General features: G+C 33.1%; 1 protein-coding gene across 1 annotated transcript in view; it reads left to right on the top strand.

Moving 5' to 3' along the window:
- The window catches only part of Pof1b (POF1B actin binding protein), a 92,150-nt gene that overhangs the window by 38,213 nt on the left and 39,474 nt on the right, over positions 1-14,463 (top strand). The window contains exon 6 of the mRNA XM_063246158.1: positions 5,953-6,135. Coding sequence (XP_063102228.1) covers positions 5,953-6,135 — 183 coding nt within the window. The remainder of the gene's footprint in view (positions 1-5,952; positions 6,136-14,463) is intronic.

The raw sequence follows: 14,463 nt of genomic DNA, 5'->3' as shown, positions 1-14,463 counted from the left end.
TGGCATCTATCAATGGAATTTTTTATTTTCTATATATCTCTTTGAATCTGCTTCATGTATTCTGTTTGTTTCTTATATGTTCATCCAAGGATTCTATCTTTTTGCATTGTTCCTCTAATTTTTTAACTGTGTCTTCTTTAGATGTGTTGAGCATTTCTTTCATTACTTTTATCATTTCTTCTTTTACTTGGGAAATTATTTCTGATTTGAGATCCCTTATAGCTTCCCAGAGTTGCTTTATTTCAGTTGCTATCATTTCAGGCATTTCAGGTGTATAGCTTATATTTTCTTCTATTAACATGGCTCCTATGCTTTCTTGGGATGGGTTGGAGGTTTGAGATTGCATTGTTGTTTTTCATCTTGTCATTTTCCTGTATTTCCATGTTTTGAGCAATGTTGCATAGCTTCCCCCACGCATGTTGGTAATCACCTCCTGCACCCTTGGCTCCTTGGGCTAAATTGAGGTTGCTGAGCGTGGCCCAGTCAGGCCCGCAGGACCTCCTGTGCCAACTCTGGTGTTCCAGGTAGGTGCATGGACTCCTATCTGCTGGGGCTGATGGTCCAAAGCTCTCTCTGAGCCTGCACTGGTGCACTGGGACTCACCTTGTGTGGCCTCAGCTCACTGGGTTCAAAGAAGGCTTCTGGGAATGGTCTTATAAGTCCTGGGAAACCTCCTGAGCCTACTCCAGTTTTTCCGGAAGCTGGGCAGGCACTTAACGACTGGGAGGAATGGTCTTAAATTCTCCCTGGGCCAGTGCTGTGGAGTTGGGACTCATCTGCATGATCTCAGCTCCCCAGATTGCTGCCTTTTCTTTCTTTTAGGAAGTTTACTAAAGGATTTATCAATTTATCTTTTTGAAGAAGTAAATCCTAGATTTTTAATGTTTTGTATTGTTATTTTTAGTCTCAATTTCATAATTAATGTTTGGTGTTTATAATTCCTTCCTTTTACAAGTGTTAAATTTGAATTGTTCTTGTTTTCAAGGACTTCAAGATGTATCATTAGTTTATATACTTGGGATTATTGTATTTTTCTAGTGTAAGTATTTCTTTTAGAACTGGTTCCATGTGCTATAGGATTTAGTATTTTGCAATGCAATTGTCATTTGGTTCTACAAATATTGTAATTTCTTCCTTAATGATTTCTGTTCCCCATTGTTTATTCCAGGGGATATTATTTTCCATATGTTTTCATATTTTGTGTGATTTCTTCTGTTGATTCTGGTTTTGTGATACTATGATCTGATATTAAGCAATAAGGTAGTTCAGTTCTTTTATATTTAGTTGCACATGCTTTATGGTCCAAAATGTGATCTGTTTTGGTATTGCTGGGAAAAATATTTATTCTGCTGTGGTTGTATGAAATACTCTGTACATATCTGTTATATTTGTTTGTTTGATGATATGATTCAACTCTGATATTTCTTTGTTGATATTTTACCTGGTAAAATTATTTGTGTAAATGGGGTACTGAAGTCTCCCACCATGACTGTATTGATGATTTTCTCATCTTTTAGGTCAGGTATTGTTTTAGAAAATATGATGTGTCAGCATTTGGCATTTATATATTATTAATTTTTATCTCTTCCTTTACATTGTTCACTTTAACCATAAATAGTGATACTTTTGTCTCCTCTCACCAGTTTTGGCTCAAAGCCCACTTTTTTGAGTGCAGGACAGCTATTCCTACTTGCTAATGGTTTCCAGTTGCATGAAGTATCATTTTCCATTCTTTAATTTTCAATCTATGCATTTCTTTAATAATGTTATAGGTACATATAGTTGGGTTTTGATTTTGATCTAATATGTCAATCTTTGTCTTTTGAGTAGATAAATAAGACTGCTTACATTTAGAGTGTTTACTAAAACTGCAGTGAGTTATTGAATCATGTCATTGAATTATTTTTCTATTCCCAATTTCTTTATTTTGCTTAACTTCCCTTTTGCTTACCTACTCACTTTCTTAGATATTTTCTTTCATTTTGGCTCCTTGGTGTTTTTAAACTCATTTTCTCTGTCTAGGATTACTTTTAGTACTTTCTTTAATGCTTGTTTAGTTGTTATGAATTTATTAAGGTGCTGTGTGTCATGGAAAATATTTATTTCTCTATTTTAAAATATGACGGTGCAAATTGTGTTATTCTAAATTGAACACTGTTTTATTTTAGGCCTTAAAAACTGTACTCCAGGCTCTCCTAGCCATTAAGGTTTCCATTGAGAAATTTTCTATAAGCTTATCTTCATAATTTATTTTGATTTATTTTCTAATAGCTTTCAGTATTGTCTCTTTGTGCTAGACTTGTAAAATTTTAACTATAATGTGTTGTGATGATGTGCTTCTCTGTTGATGTGTTTAAGGGTTACATTGAACTCATTTACCTGGAAATTACATTCATTCACAAGACTAGGAAATGCTTTTTTTTTTTTTGCTGTAAATTGATAAGTAACTTTTTATACTTTATATTTTCTCTTCTAAACTTCTCTTGACTCCTATAATTCTTCAGTTGGGTTTTAAATCAATTAGTATCTGTTGAATCTACTATCCATTGCATTTTGTTAATGAATATGGACCTGCCACTATATCAGTCTTATCTTTTAGCCCTGACAGTCTGTCCTCTCTTTGGTGATTTTTACAGCCCATAATTTAAAGATAACTTTTATATCTTAGAATTAAGTTCAATTTATTTTTATATACAATTATTTAGTAACTCATTATGTGTATGTTATAATACCTTATGTAATATCCTCAATATTTTTTATTTCTTCTTAAGCCTATAGATAATTTTATCAATTAATCACTGTATATATAACTCATTTATCCATTTATATCCTGTTGACCTTGATGAACATCTTATGAATCTATTTCTTTCTTCTCTTGATAACATCAAATATTTTAACTATTTGGTTTTTAACTTTCTCCATTTCAGTGCCTAGAAGATCAATTTGGGGGGAGTTAAAAATTTTGTAAGCATCTTATTCCCTTGCTTTCTCATGTTTCTATTGTTTTTATGTGGAGGTTTGAGGACCTTATGAAAGACAAACTGTGTTGTTAGTGTGAAGTTCTCTGTAGTTAGTGTATATTTCTCTGTGATGTAATTTTGGCTCAACGTGATAGGATCAGTTTTAATCTATGCATTGAGGAGAATACCACTACCAGTTACATTAACATTTTCAGTGTGAAGCATATATCAATTATGTAATTTAAAGCTTTTTTTAGGAATAATTATACCCTTTTTAAAATAACTCAGAAATTCTGTTGTCAGGATGCAGGATGAGGGAAGGTGAAAGGAAGGAAAAGTTAGAAAGATGAAAAGCAGACAAAGCTGATAGAACCAATTGAAAGAAAAGAGGTGGGACTTCATTATATTATTTTTATATCTGATAGAGAGGAGGTCTGAGGGAATATTTTCCAGGGTGTGAAAAACAATAATGAGAGAACAAAGTGTAATTGAAGATTGAGGAAAGTTGTGCGAAGTTCAAAATCAATTACTATGTTGATAAAAAAGAAAAGAAAAACACATATAAAAACACAAACGAAGAGTGCTCTCAGTCTTATACTATTTCAGTCAAAATTCAGCCAGCAGGCTCTTCTACTTACTTTCACAAATGGAGAGACTTTGCCTGGGGGTAGGGGTGTCTAGGCTGACCAGTGAACTCACTTTCTTTCCTCTGGAAACAGTGCTTTGTTTGGTTTGTCTAGCTCATATGGAGATTGCCAGACAGAAAGATCTTTGGTAATTCATATTCTCCAGTTAAAAAATTAAATATTCTGCACATTATATTATTTATAAGCATGTATAACAACAAAAATCCAGTTTTACTTATTTATTTTATTTTATTTTTTTGGTGTCAGGAATTGAACTTAGAAACTTGCAGTTGCCAGGGAGGTGCTGTGCCACTGAGCTATATATCCCCTGCCCCAAATCTCTTTTAATAGAGCACTGCTACTCCTTGCTCTTATTTTAATATTCACCTGATCATATACACTTTTTTCTCATTAATGAATTTATTTTGTAACAAAAAAGAGGTAATGCATCATTTTCCCCCAAACTGTACAAAAATTGCTGATATCATATGGTTGGTTTCTAAAATTGTAAATAATGCAAAATCACTTGGAAAGTTAATTATATCTCAAGACTCTAGAAGTAATATGTGTAAAAATTGATTCTACCACGTTTAGATGTTTACCAAGGTAATTTCTATTTGTAGAATATACTTCTTTATATATTTTATTTATTTCAAAATATGTTCCTATACATGAAAAGGTAATTTATATAGAGTAAGTATTTTTCGCATATAAAGAGAATATCAAAAAAATTAAAATGTAAACAATGAAAAATAAGCCTCTTTCTTTTAAAAATTATATATTTAGGTACTTGCAATTGAACTCAGGACCTTGTGCTTACCAGGCAGGCACTGTGCTGCTAAGCATATCACTAGCTGCCAAAATAAATTTATTTATTTATTTGGACTCCTTACCTCTATTTTCTCTTGCCAGAGATAGCCACTCATTGAAGTTTATTGGTCTATACATATAAAAGCACTTCTGTATATTTGTAAATATTTGTGTATATTCTTTTACAAGATATACCAGAGAAAGAATACTATATTCATTCTGCTGCGCTTTGGTTTTTCTATTTAATATATCCTTAAAATTGATTCATTTTACAATTTAAAATGTAAAGTACTTTACTATTTTAATATTGGTCAAATTTTTACAATCCAAAGGAAACAAAAAACTGAATTTATACTTTCAAAGTTGATGATATATGTATGAATATAGCATTATGACTGTTTTCTCTGTGAAAATCAGCTTATAGATTCCTCTTTTCAATGTAGAGAAATAACATACTATTCAAGTAAAGCAGAACCCTCAAAACTGAAATAACAGTTGTCTTTTGTTAGTTTCTGTGCAGATTTAATAGAGAAAAAGAAATTAACACCTAACAAGTAAGTAGCAAAGTTATAGTTTAAAAACAACAAATCCAGATTAGTCTAAGGTCTTATAGATTCAATCTAATGTCCAAAAAAACCCTCTAGGTTAAAAATTATGAGCTCGTTACAATTCTGCAATTTGTTAGCTGTGAGATAAAAATAAATCATGTTTTTCTAAACATCTTTTTTGTTTTCTACCTTTGAAATTACTGGGTCAATGTTAAAGTTGATGGTGATAATGATTGTATAATAATAGTAGTAATAAAGGTCTATTATCAATCTACTTTGCACTATGTAATTTACAGATATTATTGCATTTGCTCTTCACAACAAACCAATAACACTTGTACTGTGTCTCATTTTACAAAATGGAAATGAGGCTCATAAAAGTTTTTATATACACACTCACGTAAACAAGCACAAATACAGTTTTCTCAGGTTCATAGGATAAGTGGTATAATTACCTTTAGAATATAGAATCCATGTTTTCTAGATCTGTTGCACAAGTTGTTGGTTTACAAACTTTTTGTTAAATTCATGATCTGTTCTCATAAGCATAAGAACTCTGTCCCTCCCCATGTCTCTAATATATAATCTGGTATGTAAATTCACTACATTATATTGTTTTCTAATTTTATATCTGCGTATACCTTCAGTAGTATAATATTATTATATATTTAGACACTAAAGTACATGTTGAATGACACTTAATATTCATTGTAGCTGTAGTGTTAAGATTAACTAGAAGGGTGAATTAATCAGAATATGTACTACCCTAGCATGTATAAGTAAATATTTGGGTGGTCACAGATTTCTGGTCAAAGTAAAATAGAATTCAGTGCAAATTTTACTAATGAAATAATATGAAAAATAACAGCACTAATCAAAAATATAAGCTCCAGGATTTGAATTATTGTACAAAAAACACAAGGAATTTTTAATAATGTATTTGGTTGTTTTTCTTGACTAGCATTACTTATTCACAGTGGTTATTTATGACATGTGTATGTGTTTCAGGAATGCTGTCCTCAGGTTCATTGTCTTCATCACATTATCCAACATCCCCCGATCACCCACTCTTCACACTGTCAACAATTCCATTGTAACCAGCAAATCAAAAGCATTACAGCAAGTGACTCAACTTCTACAAATGTTGGAAATGAAACTTGCCATGAGGGATCAAGCCAGATACATGAGCAGGTAAGATCAGTTGATTCCTTGTCAAAGTAAAATAATGTTTTTATAACTATCTTAATTATTTTATATGCATACATACACATATACATATGTTGTTTCTTTCAGCTTCTCATACCAATGAGACAATATGATGTTTACACATGTGTGTCTTATTTTTTTCACTAGTGAGTATAGTCTCAGGTTGCATCCATTTACCTATAAAAGTCTACAGATCAAAAACAAAAAAAAATCAAAACAAACTTTAAAAAGTCTGCAGTTTATCCGTGTTTATGGCCAATTAGTATTCCAATGTATAAAAATATCAAATATTTTTATACATTTCTGAATCAGTGGTCATTTAGGTTGTTTCTAAGATCTGGCTATTACAAATTCTGCTACTAAAGACATCAGTGCACATATATCAATATGGTATGATGTTTTCGATTCTTTTGGGAAGGTAACCAGAAGGGGAATAGCTGGTTTGAATGGGAACTCTAGTCTTAGTTTTTCAAGAATCTCCACATTGCTTTCCATAATGATTGCATCAGTCTGCATTCCCACCAACAGTAGAGAAGGGTTCTTTTTTCCCCATAGCCTCTCTAATTTGTTATTGCTTGATTTCATGATAATAGCCATTTTTTGAGGTGAGGTGGAATCATAGAAATATTTTAATTTGCATCTCTAGAATGACCAGTGAGGATGAACATTTTTTATGTGTTCATTTTCTATTTTTATTTCTTCATTTTATAATCATCTCAGATGCCCCTTTTTAGATTGTATATTTAAATCTAGGAGAACTGATTTTTTGAGCTTTTAGATGTTCTCAATAGTAATCTTTTGTCTGAGGTATAGCAGGCAAATAGTTTCTCCCAAACTGCAGGTTGTCTCTTTACTCTATTGCTGGTTTCTTCTGCTACGCAAAAGCTTTTCAATAGAGTGAAATCCCATTTGTTGATCCTTTGTGATATTTCCTGTTAAATTGAGGATTTGTTCAAAAAGTCTTTGCCTTTACCAGTGTCTTCAAGAGTTAACTATTCTGTCTTCCAGCAGATTTTATGTTTCTGTTTTAATGTTAAGATCTTTGATCCATTCTGATTTTAGCTTGGTGTGCGGTAAAAGATTTGGGTCCAGTTTCAATCTTTGGCATGTGTTGAGCCAGTTTTTCCAGAATTATTTATTAAAGAGGCTATCTTTCTTATAGTGAATGTGTTTGTCACCTTTGTCACAGATAAGGTGGCTTATTGCATCTGCAGTTGTTTCTGCCTCTTCTAATCTATTCCATTAATCTTCAGGTCTAAATTTTTCCAGTACCACACTTTTTATTGCAGTGGCTTTATAGTATAATTTCAAGTCAGGGATTGTGATGCCCCCTTTCTTGTCTTTGTTGCCCAGGATTGCCTTTGCTAGTCTATGTCTCTTATAAGTCTAGACGAATTTTACTACTGTTTTTTCTAATTCTGTGAGATATGCTATTAGAATTTTGATTGGGATTGCATTCACATTATATTACAGTTTTGGAAATATGGCCATTTTCACTGTATTGGTTTTTCTTACCCAACACCATGAGATATCTCTCCATTTTCTAATATCATTTTAAATCTGTTTTCAGAGTACTGTAGTTTTCAATAGAGAGGTCTTTAACATCATCATCAGATTGATTCCTAGATAATTCATTTTTTGGGGTGTATTTTAAAAGGTATTATTTCACTAATTTCTCTCTCTGTTTGTTATTCATGTATGGGAAGGCTATTGATCCTGAATGTTGATTTTTGTATCCAGCAACATTACTGAATTGGCTTATGAAATCTAGTATTCTTTTGGTGGAGCTTCAGTGGTCTTCTGAGTAGAATATCATGCCATCTGCAAATAATGATAGTTTAATTTCTTCCTTTATTATCTTTATTCATTTTATTTCTTTCTACTAATTGCTCCACCTAATGTTTCCAGGACTATGTTGTATAAGAGTGGAGACAGAAAACATCCTTGTCTTGTTCTTGATTTTAGAGTGAAAAGATTCAGGTTTTGTCCATTTAGTATGATGTTGATCTGTCATAGATGGTTTTTATCAGATTGAGATAAAGACCATCCATTCCAATTTCCTGTAGGGTTTTTATCATGAAAGCATGCTGGACTTTGTCACAATCCTTTTTCTGCATCTGTTAAGATGATCATGTGATTTTTTATTTTGTCTCTGTTAATGTGGTATATTATAGTTTTTTGTGTATATAACAATCTCTACATTCTTGGGATTGATCTGACTTTGTAATGGTTTACAATGATTTGATGCATTCTGTTTGCTAGTATTTTATTGTGGATTTTTACATCTATGTTCATCAGGGAGATTGGCCTGTAGTTCGCTCTTTTGGTTGTATCTTTTTCTGATTTTGTTATCAGGATAATACTTACCTCCAGGAATGAGTTAGGGATAATTTCTTCCCTTGCCATGAATTTTCAGTTTCAATGAACTGTGTTCTGAGTATGCATAGGATGACTGCAATTCTTTTGAATTTCTCTAACATATTCTATGAATCAGTATGTGGAGAATACAGTATATGGTGAATCCATTATATGGAGTATTTTGGAGAATGTCTCATGTGCAGCTGAGAAGAATATGTGTTCTGATGTTGTGAAATAGAGCACTCTATAGATATGTACTAAGTCCATTTGTTCAAAAGTTTGATTTAATTCTAATATTTCATTATTATGTTTTGTCTAGTTGATCTGTCCTTTTGTGACAGTGGGGTACTGAGATCTCCTAATACATTTGTATTAGGGCTTATTTTTTATGTCTATTAATATGTTTTATATAGTTGGGTACACTAATATTTGTTACATACATATTTATGATTGTTATCTCTTCTTCTTGCATTGTTCCCTTTACAATTATGTAGGACTCCTTTATCTGCTTTAATCAGCCTTGGCTTGAATTCACTTTGCCTGCAAATAGAATAGCTCTTCCTGCTTGGAGGGGGGGGTTCCTGTTGCACAGAATACCATTTTCCATCCTTTTACTTTCATTCTATGAATTCTTCTTTGAATTGAATATGTTTCTTTTATGCAGCATTCTGTTGGATCTTGCTTCTTGATCCTTTCTGTCAATCTGTGGGGGTTTTTTTGGACTGGTAAATTAAAACCATTGACATTAATGGTTATAACTGAAATATATTGACTTATTCTTGTCATGTTATTGTCCTATGGTTGGCTCTCCTCTTTTTTACCTCTTCCTCTAATTGTTTGCCTTCCCTGGTGGATTCCTTCTTTTGGGCTTCATGGAGCTCTTTTTATTGTCTCTTTCTAAATGCCCTTTAGAACATTTTTGAATGCTGGTTGGTGGTCATAAATTTCCTCAGATGTTCTTTGTAATGGAAATATCTTTTTTCTCCATTTATTTTGAAAGATAGTTTTGCAGAGTACATTAATATTGGTTGAAAGTTATTTTCCTGTAGAACCTAGAATACTTCACTACTAGCTCTCCTTGACTTGAGAGTCAGTGCTAAAAAGATAGCTGTAATTCTGATGGACTTTCCTCTGTAGGTGATTTGTTTCTTTTGTCTAACAGCTTTTAGGATTCTATTCTTTTTTTTTCATTTAAAAGGAAAAAGAGAAAAAACAAAACAAAACAAAACAGTGTAAGGGTACAAGTAATACAGAACTGCAAAAAAAATCAGTAAGAAATCACCAGTTAATAGATTACATATTATCATTTTAGAGATAGTTGCTCAAGTTACAGGATCAAAGCATACAAAGAGGACATTCAAACAGTGAGACTGCAAAAGTTGTGTTCAATGATCCAAGCAAAAACTTTAATATGGTCATCTATTTAACACACCTAAACACACTTGCAGTGGTATCCTTTAGAGCACTCTTTTTCCTCTCTTTTTTACAACAAAATTTACACATTTCGGGTTTTATCACTTCCATAGTTCTTATTACTTTTTTTGGAAGAGAATAAAGTCAAATATGACAAAACAAAGCTGTCAGTCAAAACCGAGGATAGACATAGCACATGACGTAAAAGCAGAGTGCAAGGTTATCAACAATGGTTACCATAATGCCTCTTGCTTCCTTAAAAATAATTGTCTATCTCATTAGGTATAAAGTTGAACAAAACAGTAGAGAACAAGACCAATAAAACCTAAACATTGTAATCATTAGAGGACTCCCAAAGAAGATAATAGTCAAACCAGAATGGGCGTCATAGTGAATCTTATTGCCTTCAAAGTAGTTGCCTATACCCTCAAACTTGATACTGTCATACAGAACGCAACAGAGTCTAATCAGTCAAAACAAGATAGTGGGAGTATTACAGGACTCCTACTTAGGGAGTCCTGTTAATAGGAAATCATAAAAGTTACTATAATATATCTTGCTAGTTTTTTTATTTTTCCCCTTAATTAAAAAAATCATAAAAAATAACTAAATAATTTTTTAATGAATAAGGGAGAGATTGAGATAAAAGAGGATATAACAACATAACAATACAGGTCAAAGCATGACAGTTTCAGCAACCTAGTGCTTCACCACCAAATAACCAGACTTAATAGTAATTACCATAGTGTCTTTTTCCTTGAAATATTTGCATATACCTTCATATACTATAGCATCAAACATATCAAGACAGTGTAAAACCCTTCAAGTGGATGAAAGCATTGTAGGGTATTTAGAACTAACTAACAGAAAATGAACAATGGTTTCTATATTATCTCTTTGCCTATAAAAATTGTTTATACTATTACATATAATAAAATCCAGTAAGAGACAACATGATAAAACCAATGGTGACAGAAGAGCAACAGTCTGGTGAGGGTTCAAAAGAAGATGATATTAAATCAGCACAAGCTATTATGATGTATTGTTTTCTTCAAAATAACTATTCATTTCATCACAGGCAATAATATCAAGTAGCCCAGAATAAATCCATTCCAACTAATAAGTGAAAACTTTATAAGGGTTCAAGGCCACATAGTAGGGAAATCACGATTACCATATACTTTTACATATTTGAATCATTTCTTACATTAGGGAAACTATTCGGTATTCACACATGCGAGATTGATTTATTTCACTTATGAGTATGGTCTCAAGCTGCGCCCATTTATTGATAAATATCTCAATGTGATCATTCTTTATAGCTGAATAATACTCCATTGTATAGAAATACCACCGCTTTTTTTTTTTTTAAAGAGAGAAGAAAACAAAAAGAAAGGGCATAAAAAACAATGCAGTAAAGGGTACAAATAATACAATATTTCTTTTTTTTTATTTAAACAAAAGGAAACAAAAAAATACATGGAGATAAAAAAAAAGGGTAGAAATAATACAAACTTACAGAAAAACAAACAGTAAGAAATTGCTGGTTGATAAGTTACATATTGTCATCTTAGAAATAGCTGTTCATGTTATAGAATTAAAGTATTTAGAATGACATTCAAAAAGTGACACTACAAACCGTTCTGCTCTATGATTGAACAAAAGCTCAGTAATATGGTTATCAGTCCTACACATTTGTTTTACATCTCAAAGAGGGTAAGATTAAACATATCAAAACAGAACAAAGCAGTTAAAAACAGTTTAAAGAAATACAGATTTCGAAGCAAGTCCACTGGAGATCTTCATTGTCTATCTAACTGTCTCTAGTTTCTTACAAATAGTTGTCCCCATCTTCACCCACTTTATATACTTATTGCATATTATAGAACTAATCAAATCATTGGAGGCTTTTTAGGTCCTCCAGTTCCAAATTAGGGAAGACAATAGTAACTACCATCGCATCTCTCATTCTCTTTGTGATAGCTGTCCCCATCTCTACATATGCTGAATTTGAACTCAAGAAAACAGTCCAATGTCATTCTAATCAGTGAACAATAGTATTGCTAGAATTTATATCATAGTGCTACAAATTAGCCTCGGGTTTCTTAGCATCTCTTCCTCAGAGTATCTGTTCATTACATCTTGCATTATATAATCTGTTCCCATAAATAATTAAAAAAAAAAAACACATGTGTGAATTTCTACATATATATCTATCCTCTCTGTATTATAGGGAATACCAAGTCATAACAAGACAGCAAAACAATTTCCTAGAAAAACATGCAATGAATAAGACATATAAGACCACAATATAGATGATCTTCCGTAGTTACTATGTTTTCTCTTGTTATTTTCAATAGATTTGACCACAACACTGGCTTATTATAGTTAAATATAGTATCACCTATTTTTATAAAAACTTAACTTTGACAGCATTGTAGGATTTGAGAGCTGTTACTAATTAATACCAGTATGGATATCCTTTACATCTTGTCATCCTCAGAGTAGTTGCCTCTACTTTTAGGGTTGATACTAACAAGCATACCAATTTCAAATAAAATCAGCCAAGGCCAACCTATAGTCTTATGATTCAGATTCAATTAAGATCAGTCATAGTAAGACAATGTAAGTACTGCAGGATTTCAGTTTAAGTTAATAGGAAAGTAAGGATAGTTACCATGGTATAACCTGCTATTTTTGGGTCAAGATGTCTGTACCCTCAAATCTGACATGAGTGGAAAGACCAGTACAAATTAAATTCAAACTAAATATGGCAATAAGACTACTATGTATTTTAAATACTTATACACCATTAACAATGACCTCTGCCTTTTTTTTATAGAGTTTCAGAGCTGTCTATACTAAAGACTATAGCTTACCGTCTCTGCCTCATGTCTGCTACTCCACTTTTCTGCTATAATTTGTCCACCTTATTCCCTCATTCCACTGTCTGCCCCGTTCACTGAGGCCTCTCTGCCACTGTTGCTGGAATCCTGGTATCTCTTCCTCTCTTTCTCTGTAATGTCCTTCAGCACTCTCTGTAGGGTTGGATTGGTGTCCATGAACTCCCACAGTTCATCCTTGTCTGGAAAGTATCTTATTTCTCCATTAATTTTGAGAGAGAGTTTTGACGGGTATATGAGCTTCGGTTGCATATTATTTTCTTTCAGGACTTGGAATATTTCTCCCCACTCCCTTCTTGACTTAAGAGTTTGTGTTGATAAGTCTGCTGTTATTTTGATAGTTTTCCCATTGTAGGTAATCTGCGTCTTTTCTCTGGCTGCTTTTAATATTCTGTTCTTTTGGTGGATTTCTGGAATCTTGATTATTATATGTCTAGGTGTAGATCTGTTTTGGTTGTAGGTAGCTGGTGTTCTGTATGCCTCTTTTATCTGGATATCATTTCTTTTTGCTATACTTGGGAAATTTTGCTTTAATATATCTGTGAATATTCTTTGTATTTCATTTTTGGTTGCTCCTGCTTCCTCACTCACATTCTTTATTCTTAAGTTATGTATCTTTTTGTCATCTTCTAGTTTTTGAATTGCTTCTTCCTGGTTCCTTGTTATTTTTAAGAGGCTTTTTCTTTCATGATCATATGCCATAAATCTCTCTTCAAGTTTCAGAAGGCTGTCTTTAGTTTCTGTCAAGGCATTTTGCCAGTGTTCAATGGAGTTTTTAGTTTCCTGGTATTCTCTTTGGATCTCTTTCATGTATTCTAAATTATGTTTAAATTCTTCTTCAGAAGTTTTTCTTTCTTTTCTGATTTCCTCAGTTCTTCCATCTGTGTTCTCTTGGGCGGGGCTTGTCATTTTTTAATTAATCTCTTTATATCTTGCCTCACTTGGACCAGGAGTACAGCTTTAAATTCATCTATGAGATCATGAAGGTAGTTTTTAATTTTGGCTGATGCTGTGTTGAGCAATGGATGGTTACTGTGCTTGTTCTCTTCAGTGTTTACTTCTCCTGGGCTTATTTTCTCATGTTGGGCAGCTGGAGATTTTTTTTTTTATCTCTTGTCATGTTTCTGGTTTCTTTCAGACTGTCCTGGGGTTCTCTGGCCCTCTCCGAATTGCTTAGGACCTTTCAGAAGCGTGCTGACTTGAGTTTTTGCTGTTCTCCCCAGTTTGCTGTTATCTGGGGTAGGCTGGGATGCAGGGGCAGTACAGGCTAGTCTCCAGCCTCTGCGCCAGTCAATCCATAAATTAGGCTGTACTTTCTGGATGTCACTGAGTTGTGACTATTTTGTATCTGCTTATTGGGCCCCAAACAGAGGTTTGGTTTAGCCCCAGTAGCTCCTGCCGGTTCTCTTTGTACCAGAAGCAGCTGACTAATGTCACTATGGCACAGGATTCTGCCCAAATCCCAGCTGTTCTCTTCCAGACCTCTCTGTGACAGGAGCACCAGAACAGCAGATCTGCCCAAATCCAAGATGTCTCCCACTAGTTCTCTGTATGACGCTGAAGCCAGCACATACTCAGGCTCTGCCAATTTCAAGATGTCTTCCACCAGCCCTCCCTACAGGGGGACTCAGTGATGCCA

Source organism: Cavia porcellus, unplaced genomic scaffold (assembly GCF_034190915.1).
Source record: "Cavia porcellus strain 051 isolate PalLab524CR breed Dunkin Hartley unplaced genomic scaffold, mCavPor4.1 scaffold_3, whole genome shotgun sequence".
NCBI classification, from domain to species: Eukaryota; Metazoa; Chordata; class Mammalia; order Rodentia; family Caviidae; genus Cavia; species Cavia porcellus.
This window is presented reverse-complemented; position numbering and strand designations above follow the sequence as displayed.